Below are 15,658 nucleotides of genomic sequence, written 5' to 3'. Positions count from 1 at the left end.
TCCTTATGTTACTTATATCGCCAAAATAAACGAAATTCGATCGTGTGTCTATCATGTATTGGAAAAAATAAAAAAAAAATATTGATAATAACGTGAATTCGCAACATTCGAATCCCTTCGACAGTGTTTTTGAGTCGGTTTGGCTTTCATGAAGACGTTGTCGCCACCATCGGTAAGTAATTAATCTCTTTCGAAATGGGTCTCTCTCGAATTAATCTCTCCCGCTATAATCAATATAGCATTGTTTTTCAACACATGATAAACGCACGATCGAATCTCGTTTATTTTAGCGATATAAGTAACATAAGGACCAAATATTATACAATTACAATGACGAATGGGTAAAACTGTTAGATCCGAATATCACGGGTGAAAACCATCACCTAATTCCACGACCGAATCATGTTGAATAATTAAGAAAGCATAAAACAATAGCGGAAGCGTACCTGATGAATCCATGACGGTTGGTCTTCCAGATCAACACGTATTTCTCTGAGAGTCCCTTCAGTTCTCTCTGGCTCACTCTGACGACGGGATATCAGGAATGACAAGAATGTTACGTGTGACCTGGGGACCAGCCGTATTTATAGAGAAACCCTAGGTTACCCTAGTGGGCTTCCTATTTCAACCCATCACTGAAATAGAAGCCCATAATGACTCTACACATTAAAGGCCCACAACCTGTTAGATACATTAAAGCCCAATAACCGTACACCAAATTAGATCACTTTTAACGGGCCATCTTTATTGACAGTTCACAACACATAATTATTTAACATATAAGCCCAACGTTGGATTAAGGATCCAACATATTGGATTAAAGATCCAACAATCTCCCACTTGGGCTATATGTTTAACCTTATAATTATGTATCGCAAAAAATAACCGAAAGAGCTCAACTTTACTGTCATTACCAAAATGTATCTCATAACCAATCCGGTCCATCAACCATATCAACATAGGATCAAAGCGGCATTCGCTACATCTATCGTAGTTATACCCATCAATGGTCACGTATATCGATACAACTGAACGACATGGATCATGAAGTGGATGTGTAGTATGGAAATTTCATGTTATGTGACCTCAACATGTCTATTTCCATTTGGTCCTCCTTAAACCTTAGTGAGATCAAACCATATACTAGAAAAAACAGAGTCTAAATAAACCAAAACTTAATTTCTGCAGAAAACCTCAATAATCATAAATAAACCAAATATGTCTATAACATAAAAGCACTAAAAATAGCAAAACAACAAACTCCCACTAGAACTGAATATCCTGAGCTGAAATAACACCCATATGAGCAGTGTGCTCGTGAAACACTTTGGGTGGTAGTCCCTTAGTAAGCGGATCCGCAATCATGGAGTTTGTTCCGATGTGCTCGATAGACAACTGTCTACTCTGAATTCTTTCTTTCACAACCAGGAACTTGATGTCGATGTGTTTCGACTTCGTGGAGCTCCTGTTGTTGTTGGAGTATAGTACAGCGGATTTGTTGTCACAATATAACTTGAGTGGTCTATCAACACCATCTATTATGCGCAGCCCAGTGACAAAATTCCGCAACCATATCCCCTGATTGGACGCCTCATAACAAGCTACAAATTCTGCTGCCATGGTAGAAGATGCTATAAGAGACTGTTTAGCACTCTTCCAGGAGATAGCACCTCCAGCCAACAAATAAATATAGCCTGATGTAGATTTCATACTGTCTTGGCATCCAGCAAAATCAGAGTCAGTATACCCGATGATCTCGATCTGATCTGACCTCCGATATGTGAGCATGTAGTCTTTTGTTCTTTGTAAGTACCGCAGGACCCGTTTAGCTGCTTTCCAATGGTCCATCCCTGGGTTGCTTAAATATCTGCCTAACATCCCTGTAATGTACGCAATATCCGGACGCGTACAAACCTGAGCATACATTAGACTTCCTACTGCCGAAGCGTAGGGAATCGTCTGCATTTCCTTTTCTTCAAAATCATTCTTAGGGCACTGATTGAGACTGAATTTGTCTCCCTTAGCCACAGGAGTATCACCTAGTTTACATTCCTGCATGCCATATCTTTTTAGAACCTTTTCGATATAGCTCTTTTGTGATAATCCAAGAATCCCCCGAGAGCGATCTCGAGATATCTGGATTCCTAATACAAAAGAGGCGTCACCAAGATCTTTCATCTCAAAATTCTTAGCTAGAAATCTCTTGGTTTCGTGCAATAAGCCTATATCGTTGCTGGCAAGCAAAATGTCATCAACATATAAAACCAGAAAAATACACTTACTCCCACATAACTTATGGTATATACATTCATCCACCAAATTCATTTCAAAACCGAACGAAATAATCACTTGGTGAAATTTGAAATACCATTGTCGAGATGCTTGTTTGAGTCCATAGATGGATTTTTTAAGTTTGCAGACCAAATCATTTGCGTCTTTGGACACATAATTTTCTGGTTGCACCATATAGATTGTTTCCTCGATGTCACCATTAAGGAACGCAGTCTTCACATCCATCTGATGTAACTCAAGATCAAAATGCGCCACTAATGCCATTATAATTCTAAAAGAGTCTTTCGTGGAAACCGGAGAGAAAGTCTCTTTATAGTCGATGCCTTCCTTTTGTGTGAAACCTTTTGCAACAAGACGAGCTTTGTACCTTTCCACATCACCTTTCGAATCCCTTTTGGTCTTAAATATCCATTTGCAACCAATGGGTTTCGCACCTTCTGGTAATGGTACAAGGTCCCAAACGTCATTATCCTTCATAGATTTCATCTCTTCATTCATGGCATCGATCCACATTTGAGAATTAGAACTTTTCATGGCTTGAAGGAAGTTGATAGGATCATCTTCGTTCACTCCAATGTCATCCTCATGTTCTTGATGAAATACAACATAATCATCTGGTATTGCACTTCTTCTTTCTCTGGTGGATCTTCTTAATGGCATATGTTCTTGAGGTGGTAGAGTTTGTTCTTCTGGAACAATTTGTTGAGCAAGGGGCTCTCTAATATTGTCTTGAATTGGGTCTTGAACAATGTCAGGAGTTAAGTCATGATCATTGTCAATACCACCTATGGGAATATTAACATATTCCTCTTCCAAGACAAATTTTCTTACCGTATCCCCCCCTGCAAACTCGACATCCTCAAAGAATTGAGCATTTCCTGTCTCGAAAATTGACCTAATTGTGGGATCATAAAACTTGTACCCCCGGGATCTCTCAGCGTATCCAACAAAATAGCAGCTCACAGTCTTTGAGTCCAGTTTCTTTTCATTAGGCTTATAAGGCCTTGCCTCAGCTGGACATCCCCAAACGTGCATATGTTTTAGACTAGGCTTTTTGCCCGTCCAAAGTTCGTAAGGTGTTTTGCTCGCTGCCTTAGTTGGAACCCTGTTAAGGATATATGCTGCAGTCTTTAATGCTTCTCCCCAGAGCGATTCAGGTAAAGTAGAATGACAAATCATACTTCTTACCATGTCTTTAAGCGTTCTGTTTCGTCTTTCAGCAACACCGTTCATAGTGGGCGAACCCGGCATAGTGTACTGTGGGACGATACCGCATTCCTCTAGGAATTTAGCAAACGGTCCTGGACGTTGTTCACCTGAACCGTCATATCTACCGTAGTACTCACCACCACGATCAGATCTGACGATTTTAATTCTTTTACTGAGTTGATTTTCAACTTCAGCTTTGAACTTCTTGAACACGTCTAGTGACTGTGACTTTTCATGAATGAGATATATGTAGCCATATCTTGAAAAATCGTCTATGAACGTTATAAAATACTGCTGACCATTCCAAGCAGATGTTGGAAAAGGTCCACAAATGTCTGTATGAATAAGTTCTAAGACGTCCAAAGTCCTGTTGGCTTCAAATCTCCTTTTATTGGTTTGTTTTCCTTTTATGCAATTTACACAGATGTTGAAATCCGTGAAATCTAAGGGATTTAGAATTTCGCATGACACAAGTCTCTCTATTCTCCTTTGAGAGATGTGACCTAATCGTTTGTGCCACAACGCGCCCGAATTCTCGCTAGTTAATTTTCTCTTTACACCTCGAGTACTTAAATGCAAGGATTCATTAAATGAAGCATTTATCTCAACGGAATATAGATTATCGTATCCTGATAAAGAACCGGAACCAACCATATTCGAACTGTGAAACAAACTAAATTTTCCATTCTCAAATGAACAAGAATAACCACATTTGTCCAAACAAGAAACAGAAATCAAGTTCCGTCTAAAAGACGGTACCACAAAAGTTTCATCAAGATCCAAATAAAATCCAGTCTTTAACAATAATCTAAATTTTCCAATTGCTTCAACTTCAACCTTCTTGCCATCGCCCACATAGATGTATCTTTCAGCATCATTTGGCTTTCGGCAATGGAGGCAACCCTGCATAGACACACTGATGTGAGTGGTTGCACCAGAATCCATCCACCAGGTGTCCTTAGGTACCGAAGCTAAATTAACCTCAGAACAAACCAAATTAAGAAGCATACCTTTCTTAGCACGCCAAGCGTGATAATTAGCACAATGCTTCTTTACATGCCCTTCAGCTCGACAGAAGAAGCAACCAGTCTCCTCAGGGTTATCTGGTTGCTTTTGATGTTTCTTCTGAGGTGCTGTATTCGCAGCTTCCTTATCCTTCTTTCTTTTCTTTCCCTTGTCCCCCCTCTTAGAGGTTGAGGCTAGGTGAGCACTTTCTGTCTTATCTTGCTGCAACCTTTCCTCTTCCTGAACACAATATGAGATGAGCTCATTAAGAGACCAAGTCTCTTTCTGACAATTGTAGCTCACCTTAAACTGGCTAAATTGTGTTGGAAGAGATATCAGAACTAGATGCACTAGCAAGTCCTCAGAGAGTTCAAGCTTAAGTGCTTTCAGCTTTGAAGCAAGATGAGACATCTCTAGTATGTACTCCCTGATATTGCCTTTACCCTTATACTTCATTGAAATCAGACTTGTCAAGAGCGTACCAATTTCAGACTTTTCGTTCTTGACAAACCTTTTCTCAATATCAGCAAGGAACGCCATAGCGGTTTTGATACTATCGGACATTGTGCCCCTGAATGCTTCTGGAATGGCCTTCTTCATGATCATCATGCACATGCGATTCGATCTCTCCCACTTTTCCATCTCCCTCTTCTCATCAGAGGTACTCTTGTCCGTAAGTGTCGGAGGAGCTTCGGTTCGTATCGCCAGGTCAAGATCCATGACCCCGAGAACAATCAACAAGTTCTCCTTCCATGATTTGAAGTTGGAGCCATTCAGCAAAGGAATTGAATTGATGTTGGCAGAAATATTTCCAGGAGTCGTAACTGATACAAAGAACAATAAACAAATAAACAAACAAGCTCAAACCGAAACTCAAAATTCAAATTCAAATATGGTAAAACCCATCTCAAGATACCGTGCACTCCATCAATATTATGTCTTTGGACAAGAATAATGACTTGTAAGTGATATCTTGGTGCACTAATCAAATACTGATAATAATGAACATATCAAATAATAAATCTTCCTTTGGGCCGATCTACAATTCACATGTAAAACCGAAGAATCATCACGTATTTATTAGCGCAAACATACATGCAATCAAGTTAAACATTTACCTTCCTTTGGGCCGATAAATATTCACAAAAATTACACGTACAATACCTTTTATATTTTAAAATAAATAAATTTTCACAAGAGAGGTCACTTTGGTGACATGTTGCTTCAATTAACTTATTTTAAAATACATATATACTAAATAATACCAATATTTGAATTTAATTTAACCTTTATTTTTTATGTGGGCTAAACCCACAATTTAAATAACCAAAGCCCATTAGGGTTTCAGGCTGTAAAACCTGATGAACATGAGTCTAATACAAATTCGAACGAAACTGATGTATATGCGACATGTATTTCTAATTTGATCTGATGAATATTCAAAAGAAACTAACGTACCTGTATATGAACATAGACATATACTTACTCGGAAGAAAATAAAAAAAAATGCATATACATCTGATGAATTATAACATGAATTGAATCCGATAACATATGATGATATACCGAAACCTACCAATAGCAGAGACAAGATTCCGTATAAAAAAAAAAAAAAAAAATTAAAGCTTGAAACATGAAAAAGTCATCCAACTGAATCAGAAGGCCAATAGCCTAATCGCAGCCATACTGATGAATCCAGAGTACATATATGAGCAGAAGAAAACAAAAGACATACACATACCTTTATGTATATAAAGATGTGATAAAGGGATAATTCGCCAGAAAACCTTATACCAAAATTGAAACCGAAAAACGGCCAATAAAATACATACAAATTTTCTTTAAAAATTCAAACATGATTGGCTCTGATACCAATTGTTAGATCCGAATATCACGGGTGAAAACCATCACCTAATTCCACGACCGAATCATGTTGAATAATTAAGAAAGCATAAAACAATAGCGGAAGCGTACCTGATGAATCCATGACGGTTGGTCTTCCAGATCAACACGTATTTCTCTGAGAGTCCCTTCAGTTCTCTCTGGCTCACTCTGACGACGGGATATCAGGAATGACAAGAATGTTACGTGTGACCTGGGGACCAGCCGTATTTATAGAGAAACCCTAGGTTACCCTAGTGGGCTTCCTATTTCAACCCATCACTGAAATAGAAGCCCATAATGACTCTACACATTAAAGGCCCACAACCTGTTAGATACATTAAAGCCCAATAACCGTACACCAAATTAGATCACTTTTAACGGGCCATCTTTATTGACAGTTCACAACACATAATTATTTAACATATAAGCCCAACGTTGGATTAAGGATCCAACATATTGGATTAAAGATCCAACAAAAACTGCATATTTTTTTGTTCATGGACCAATTTGTTACTGGTGACAAAGTTGAGGGGCCAAAAATATCATTTTCCCTAACTAATATTACTCTTATTGATTAGTAGTGTGCTTTTCCTATTAGTTACGGTGTTATTCAAAGCATTCAACGTTAAAAAAAAAAAGAAAAAAAAAAGATGAAGAAGATTAGAGTTATTTGCATCTGGTGATAAGGTTTCAAAGAAGAAAAGAAGAAGAGAGAATTTTGATTTTTTTTGTAAAGGTGTATTTGTCATTTATTTTAATAAATAAACATAAAAAATCAATCAAAATATTAATAAGGGGATAAAATTTTAACAATCAATAAAACATAAAGTATATATTTACAATTAATGTAAAATCGAGGGGTATAAATGCATCGTTTTATTAAAACAGGGGATGGATATGATATTTTTTTTTCTATATTAAGCCTAAAATAATAAATAAATGTATATATTTTTTAATAAATGTAATAAAAAAATTATTACATCTAAAAAAAAAAAACATGGAAACACTAGTACAATGATTGCTACGCTAAAGTCACATTTTCCACTCCATCCTTATTTTTGCAAGTTCCAAAGGACCGACGTTTCCGTAACTCTTAAGGAGAGATAAAAAAAAAAAAAAAAAAGAAGCACCGCGACGTTTCCGATCACCTCCTCCGATCCTCATTCCGGTCATGAAAACGGAGACCGACACGATTCCGCTGGATTCCGCCATTTTCGGCGGCGGAAACCAGAGTATCTCAGAGATCATTTTGAATCTCCGGACGACCTTCCGGGCGAGCGACTTCAACCGCGCCGAGGAGGAGCTCGTGGCGCGCGAGGAAGCGCTTCGGCGAGAGATTTCGCGGCTGAAGGAGGAGAGCCTCTTGGCGGTCGAGAAGCACGAGCTCGATTGCTTGGAGATCGTGGAGCTCAAGGACGAGCTCGCGGCGGCGAAGCGGTCCTCCGGCGGCGGCGGCGCCAATCTCGAGAGGGCGATCGCGGCGGAGAGGCTCGCGAAGGCCAGGGAGCACATGGCGGCGGAGGAGAAGGAAAAGGAGAGCCTTTCGGCGGAGGTGTCGGAGCTGAGGAGGAAGGTCGAGGAGTACAAGAAGCGAGTCGCTTCGCTGGAGAATGACGTGTACGTTCTCGGTCTGCGAAACTCCGGTGAGTCTGAGTTTTTTAGGGTTTAGGACTGAGAAACGCTGGAATTAATGTGTGCTTGACACGCGTTGTTCATGTGTGTTTGGAAGTTGTTGACCGTTCAAAATTTGGGGGTTTCGTTTGGCATGAAAATGAATATTCGTACATTTTGTTTTAACATTAAGGATTCCAAAGAATCTTCCTTTTTTTTCTCCGATAGCAAGTGTCTTAATTCGGTGATTAGTATTTTTGCTATTGTGTGTGCACTAGTACTAAATTTCATGCCGGCTTAAATGAACAGAGCCCATTTAGCAAGATTTCCTTCTGTGAAAGAGTATATTTAGTGGTTTTTCTTTTACATTGAGCATGTAACGTTCTGTCTCTTAAACACGCGAATTTCGGTTATTATCTGTGGGGATTAGTGGCCTAAACAAGACATAAACCTGATTCTCTCCAATGTGACTCGCCTAAAATACTATGCGTTTCTGGAAATTTTTCTTGAGTTTGTCTTGGAAATATCAAGTGCATTAAGAAATTTGAATTTGACTTCACATTCAAGAGAAAACAATCCATATTTCGTTTCCCGGGACCTTTCACTCTTCTTATGTTACTAATTATGTTCTTGGGATAAGATTCTCCGAACTAGTACCGGTTGAGCGTTATGATTTTCGAAACCAGCTTATTTATTTATTTTTTGATAATATTTTCACTATGCTCTTGACACCCATAAATTGTACTCAGAGCGGTTTTGGATTTTCCTTCTAAATTGTTTCTTATTCTGTGCTTACTCTTATATATTTTCCCTCCCCAACGCAGGTGTTAAATCCTCACCGGTCGAACCTATCGTGATTCTCGACAGCGACGACGATTGTCCCGTGGAAGCCAAATCGCCCGAGAAAGAATCATCACCGTGGTGTCCCAAAGTACCAAAAACGGAACAATATTATTCTCTATCGCCGAGAGAAAGCGGGAACGCGAATTATCCGAACCCCGGGGATCGAACCGTTGCCGATGACGATGCGAATCAAGAAACCAAAGCCCTGCCGATAATTGAACCCTTTGATTCTCCGGCGAAGCACCATAGCCACGTTAATAGACAATTCTCGTTCTCTGATGAGTCAAACGCCGTCCCGAAGAAGACTCCGCCGCCGGTTTCGAAACGGGCTGACGGGAAATCGGGCCCGGGAAAGAGAATCCCAAGGACCCAAGATTACGAACTCTTCTGGTCTCATCTTAGCGAAACCGATTAGTTTCACCCTTTTGTGGCTCTTCTTAACATTATACCCTTTTGAGATACGTCTGGTAATAATCTGAAGCCACTTCTTGGGTTTTACTAGGACTCAGAAAATGCCAGTTAAATAGTAGGATCAATTAGAATAAGTGAAGGTTGAGCAATGATGTTCTTGTACTTATTTTGGCCACGTTTATGATCTCCGTAAATCTTTCCAGCTTTTTATAAGCACTTGAGTTTCATTTGCATTCAAATTCTAATAACATAATTGAAATCACATATTCGTTGTATTTCTATACCAAAATAATAAAGAAATTAAAAAAATCTCGTTTATGAACAGGAAATGATACTAAAATTTAGAAGGTAGCACAAATAATAAAATTCGTTGTAGTAGACTAATTTTTCCCAAAATGTCATCTCTATGTCAACAATGTTGACATTTATGTCAACAATGTTGACATCTTATAGTGAATGGCAAACATAGATGTCAACATTGTTGACATAGATGGTGGTATTTTGGGAAAAATTAGCATTTTGGTGGAAAATGGAAAATTTTTATGAAATTAGTGGCAAATTAGACAATTTCTCTTATAAAAAAAGCATTCTGAGCAAAAAAAAAAAGCACCAAGGTTCCGAGTCTAGTTCCTATCCATTGCCAATGATGTGGGAAAACCTCAACTTATAGACACGCATCCATATTCTCTGCACTCTTATTAATATTTGATCCAGCTAATTATTTCCAAGAGAATAGGAGTCCTGTATTAAAGCGAGCCTATCAAGATTCCTGGAATATGTTGGAAATCGTTCATAAGACATGTCAATAAGCTCCGTGGGAAAGTAAAAATACAGTGAAAAAAATATGAGAAAAAACAAGAGAGAAAATCAAAATTTTAGGTTGCATTTAGAAATCATGGAAAATAGAATGGAAAATTGAGGAGAAAATAAGAAAGATACGTGATCCTTACATAGAAAAATTCGGAGGGATTCTCATTTTGCATCTAATTTTTCCGAAAAAATGGAATCCCCACTTTAATTATACATTTTCCCTCATACTTTCGTTTCCATCATATTTTCTCTCCATCCAAACAACCAAAGGAAAATATGAGGGATTCCATTTTTCTTTCCCTCTTATTTTCCGGGTTTCAAACGGAGCCTTAATATTAAAAATGATTGATATCAACACGAGACCTTAGGTAAAGTCTTGCGAAATCCCTACCACCAAGCGAATAACGAGGACCCTTGAACCGAGATCTCGTCTAACACGACCATAGCCGAGGACCCGTCAACCGGACTATTGACCAAGACCAAATCCTCAACTAGGACCAATGCCACATATAATGAAAGGGCTCCACGGCCAAAGTCCAATTAAAAATAAAATTATATTTAGAATCCGTGGCATGAGAGGTCCTCAACCACACTTATCTCGAGTCAGCGGCACGCGAGTTGCTCCACCACATTGGCTCGAGTCATAATTCGAGTTCGTAGCAAAGGAATCATGAGCCACATTGGCTCGAGTCTAAAAAGATGAAGAATTCGAAGATTGTACCACTTTTGACCCATATACATTTATAGAGTCCGACCCTAAGTCGAACCATGTTCGATTCTAAGTGTTATAAAAAAAACAACGTTAAGACCTAACAAAACCAAATAATTTGTATATTGAATTAGAAAGGTTAGGTACCAATATACCAAATTAATACCTCGACAAAAAAAAATTTATGAAAGTAATATTTAGCTCGGTCATAATCAAGGTTTAGAATAGTTTAAACAGGAATTTAGGCGATTTCCATAATCGAGGCAGGGCTTAAAGCCTGGTTAAAAATAATCGTACATAAAAAATTCAAGGTTTATAATTGTATGTTTAGACTTTAGAGTAGGAAACGTGAGAAAAATATCTAATGGATCATTTAACAACGTGGACTAAGTAATAAGTATGTTGTAAATACTATATAAAAACGGTTTGAAAGCAAATAATATGTCAATTCTTTTGTCTTTCTTTCTCGATTCAACGAGATAAATAAATCACGGTACAACCTGAACCCGAAAAAAAAAATTTAAATGTCAACAAATAATATCGTAAATCATCATAACTGTTGGAATTAAGTAAATAAATAATATTTATTTATTCACATGTGGATGGCTGATTTGTGGCAACAATTTGAGTAGGTTCCACTCATCGGATTTAAATAATTCCAAATGATACGGATTCCTCGTAACGAGAGGTATAAAATTGAATATTTGTTTGCCAAAATCGGACCTAGGATGAATGAGAAATTGATGCTCAAAGTAGGCTAAAGAAACACATTTATGTTGTGTTATGGAAGTGGAATACCAAGAGTCTCACATTGTATATGGATGTGTGTTGTGGTAGTGTTTAAATACTATCCTCTTTAATTAGTGGATATCCAAGTGCAAGAGAGGAGAGTGCGTGTGAGTTAACTCTTAACTCCTCACGCGCGCCGCCGAGCCGAGCCGGGCCGGGCTCGGGCTCGGGTTTCGGGTTTCGGGAATTGTCTCGGTCTCGGGCTTTCTTTTTATTGCAAAGTTCACTTTCAAAATGTTTTAATTCCATAAATAACTCTTTGGTTACGTTGGGAATTAAACCTTGGGTTAATGCCACCTTTAATCGTGGGGATTAATGCCATGAAGGCTGAACGATGAACGGTTGAGCAGCGGTGGTAACAACCTCATCATGAGCATTAAATGCCTTTAAGGTTGGACGGTTTTGATGTTTCAAAACTGGATCCTTTGCTGAGCCTTGGCCTATATAAAGAGGCTTCAGCTCTCATTTAGAACACACGGAAAATCCTTCTCCCCACTGTTCCGAATCTCTCTCCACTCCAGAAAATTCTTTTCTTTTGTTTTGTCGTGGTGATAGTTTTGTCCTGGGAGGCTTTCGCTCACGTTTTCCAGCATCCGTGGGAGGGCGATAAAAAGCTTCAAGGAAACCGTCCAACGAGCCTCGACTGTTTCTTTCAATCTTCTCCGATTTGTTTTTCCGGTTCCATGCAACTTGTCTTGTATTTTCTTCAATATTAATATAATATTGCTAACAATAACATTATTTCAAAACTATGATCTCCACCACCTTGACGGAATTAGGGACCAGGCCTTTGTACAACGCCCTGAATCCCTCATGCCGAACTGTTTTTCTGAACGCGTCGACCATCCCTGTGTACTCGATCATCGCCGGATTTCCTTTTCCGTCGCCGGAGACGACGGAGGCAGCATGTTTCCAGCCGACCATCTGCATTCTCCGGCGAATGACTTCGAGGGGGTAAGCCACGGTCTGGCCCACGGTCCCGGCGGCGTCCCCGCAAGCCAGCCTCGTTATGACGTTCAGCTCCGAGGACTCGTCCACCAATCCCAACAGCTTCGCTTTAATCAGCCAGTCTTTCAGAGACTCGTACACCGCAAAGTTGAGACCAACGTACGGTACCTATTTTCACCATCCCGTAATATTACAGGAAAAAAAGTATTGGAACCCGGATTTTACGAGAGATATACAAACTTTTTCTTTTTAACGATGATTAAAAGTCGAGGATTTTACTTGCTTGATCAAAACAACAAAAGAAAAATACGATGATTCGCTCATTTATTTTTTTAACGTTTTTTTTTTATGTTAAAAATATCATGAGATATTCCGCTAGTCTAGAAAGGGTAAATTAGTGTAACTGTGGAATTTCTAGAGTGGCAGAGAATCATTGACGTAATTCTTATTCTGATAAAAGCATAAAAGATTATAAGATACGAGCATATTTACTATTTAGACACGAGATGCTACACCTGATTAAAGTTTACTTTAGAATAACTGATCCAAAGGAGCTTATGCAATTTAATTAAATAACAAATATCTAACTTAAAAGTTTACTTTCAACAGTACACTTGTATAATTACATTTTAAAATAATCAGAATTGAGCGAATTTTATAGTGGGAAAATAACACATTTATACCCTGTGTTTTAGTGAAATGCCGAGTTTAACCTTTGGTTTTCAAGAATGTCGAGTTCATACCCTCTGTTTGACTAAAATGACAAAATTATACCTTCTGTTTAACTAAAATGACGAAATTATACCTCGAAATATACAACAGTGTCACGAATATTCTTTTTATTGACTTTTCATTGACGTTGACTATAATATTTATATATAAACACAAATTATCTTTAGTCATTCGCGCTATATATGTAATTTATTTAAAAACTAAAAAAATAAACAACAGTCTCTTAATCGTGAAGAACACAGAAAGAGGCAAATGGGTAAACATCGATAGTCGATAGTCATCAAAATTGCATATTCGAACAGAGAATCAAGGATTTAGAGTTACAATTCGAACACGGAATGAAGTCATCTCTTAGAAGGTATGAGTTTTATTATTTAATTTCAATTTAAGGCTATTTTTATTTCAAAATTGAGAATTTGGAAGTTAGGGTACTGATTTAGATTTGATTCGGTTTTTCTTATATAAGAGTTAATATCAATGAAAGGGAGATTTGTGACGCTGTTATTCATTTTAGGGTATAATTTTGTCATTTTAGTTAACCAGAGGGTATAATTTCGTCATTTTAGTTAAATAGAGGGTATGAACTCGACATTTTTGAAAACCGAGGGTTAAACTCGACATTTTACTAAAACACAGGGTATAAATGTGTTATTTTCCCTTTTATAGTTCACCTCTTTCAGGAGTAGGGTAATGTATCTAAATATGCTACACCTGATTAAAGTAGACTTTAGAATAACTGATCCGAAGGAACTTATATAATTTAATTAAATAACAAATATCTAACTTAAAAAGTTTACTTTCAACAGTAACTACACTTGTTTAATTACATTTTAGAGTAAATAGAATTGAGCGAATTTTATAGTTTACTTCTTTAAGGAGTAGAGTAATGTAGACTCTAGAGGGATAGATTGGCTTGATTTGGTGTGAAAATCAAAGTCTTTTTAATGAATTAAAGTATCTATTTGTGTTGTTAATTATTCCCTGGGATTGAAGAGAGAATTTTTTTTACTCACAACTCCTATGACAGAAGGAAGCCATCCTTTGTACAAAGCACGAGGACCTTCTTCTCGAAGAACCGTTGTTAGAGCGTCGAAGATTCCTCTGTATTGCCGAGGAGAATTTACCGTCTAAACACAAAAATAGCTCCATTGAGAAGTGACTATAAAATTATTAAGGAGCTCTATTGACTCATTGAGTAGTGGCTAAACAAAAGAAGAAAAAAAAAAACATTTTAGAATAGCGTAAAACGATACCTGGACAGTGAGTCGGCCTCGCATATCATGTCCAATCCATCGGGTACGTTGCTGACATGGCAATAATCCCCGAGTCGTAAGAGAGGTTTCAATTGAGCCGCCTCTGTAAAAATAGTATTCTATTTCTCTCAGCACCTACATTTTTAGAGAGAGAGAGAGAGAGAGCGCGAGAGACAGAGAGAGACATAGAATGCAGGGTTTTAGGCTGAATTTTTTGTTATTCCTATTCTCTGTTTCGTTTTGGTTCTGTTATTCCTCACTCCGATTGAATATAGGGTTTAAAGCTTTACGTTAACTTTTAAACACATCCAGTTGGCCAAATCTTGAGGCCCGGTTCGCTGGCAAGATCTGATCAGGTTATACAGTCGGTGCTTAATTAAAACACCATTTATGAAATGGAGGCGCCACCTTCGTCTTCGTCGCCGCGGAGGAGTACCAAGGCAAAAAAGAGGAAGCCAACAGATTGGCTACGACCTGAAAAACTGGCGTTCAAAGAGGATATCAAAAGTTTCTTGCTTGGGTGTTCGTTTTTCACCAACATCATTGGGCAGATGTTTGAGAGACGCCATTCCCTACTCATACCATCCATAATCAACTTCTTCTTCAACCCCACTGCAACAACCCCTACCAGTATTACCACTCTTACCTCTCTCAATTTTATGCATTTACAAATAATAAATTTATTAGTTAATTAACCCGTGCAGATTCCAAGGCAGACAATCGTTACCTGAGTTTTAAGCAACAATCCTTAGGCGACGACGAATCAGACAATGTCGAAGCTGTTCAAGTCTTTTTACCTTTCGGACGCAGCTGTATTCAAAATGCATATGTATACCAAGGTGAGCTCCGTGTTCTATAAGATTATTACTACTTTGATCGATTGATTTTGATTTTGATATCTTGCGTGTAGCCGGTAGAGGATTTGTTGGATCTTCAATACATACATGGTTCAGATCAAACGGCCTTCAAAGCAGATTTGGAGGTTCTTATGTCATCCTGGCCACTGCGTCAAACTACCCTCCCCAAATACTTGTCTCTTGTATGCGAGGATATTAAGATATACATATATGACTTCTTCTTGATAACCCCTCCTCATGGTAACCATTCATTCATGAAAGCTCTATATAACTATTACAATCAATCTTTTGAATTATACAACAAA

General features: G+C 38.1%; 2 protein-coding genes and 2 pseudogenes across 3 annotated transcripts; 1 reads left to right on the top strand and 3 right to left on the bottom strand.

Moving 5' to 3' along the window:
* Positions 1–1,266: 1,266 nt before the first annotated feature.
* On the bottom strand, positions 1,267–1,965 carry LOC149405375 (secreted RxLR effector protein 161 pseudogene; annotated as a pseudogene).
* A 2,334-nt stretch (positions 1,966–4,299) lies between these two features.
* Positions 4,300–6,681, bottom strand: LOC149405374 (uncharacterized). The gene is made up of 3 exons (XM_089606786.1): positions 6,481–6,681; positions 4,512–5,330; positions 4,300–4,404 (listed from the first exon to the last, which is right to left on the bottom strand). Exons 1-3 carry the CDS (start codon positions 6,491–6,493, stop codon positions 4,376–4,378), a joined length of 861 nt encoding a protein of 286 aa, XP_089462912.1. The 5' UTR covers positions 6,494–6,681; the 3' UTR covers positions 4,300–4,375.
* Positions 6,682–7,443: 762 nt separating this feature from the next.
* Positions 7,444–9,494, top strand: LOC149405373 (uncharacterized). The gene is made up of 2 exons (XM_089605856.1): positions 7,444–8,033; positions 8,826–9,494. Exons 1-2 carry the CDS (start codon positions 7,562–7,564, stop codon positions 9,257–9,259), a joined length of 906 nt encoding a protein of 301 aa, XP_089461982.1. The 5' UTR covers positions 7,444–7,561; the 3' UTR covers positions 9,260–9,494.
* A 2,807-nt stretch (positions 9,495–12,301) lies between these two features.
* Positions 12,302–14,554, bottom strand: LOC149405372 (mitochondrial adenine nucleotide transporter ADNT1 pseudogene; annotated as a pseudogene). Its single transcript, XR_016295572.1, has 3 exons — positions 14,497–14,554; positions 14,257–14,370; positions 12,302–12,679 (listed from the first exon to the last, which is right to left on the bottom strand). The product of XR_016295572.1 is annotated as a mitochondrial adenine nucleotide transporter ADNT1 pseudogene (transcript).
* Positions 14,555–15,658: the final 1,104 nt, after the last annotated feature.

Source organism: Urtica dioica, chromosome 2 (genome assembly GCF_054948205.1).
Source record: "Urtica dioica subsp. dioica isolate 48M chromosome 2, U.dioica_male_clone48M_v1_H2, whole genome shotgun sequence".
NCBI lineage: Eukaryota > Viridiplantae > Streptophyta > Magnoliopsida > Rosales > Urticaceae > Urtica > Urtica dioica.
Note: the sequence above shows the minus strand (reverse complement) of the source record. Positions and strands in the feature narration are given on the sequence as shown.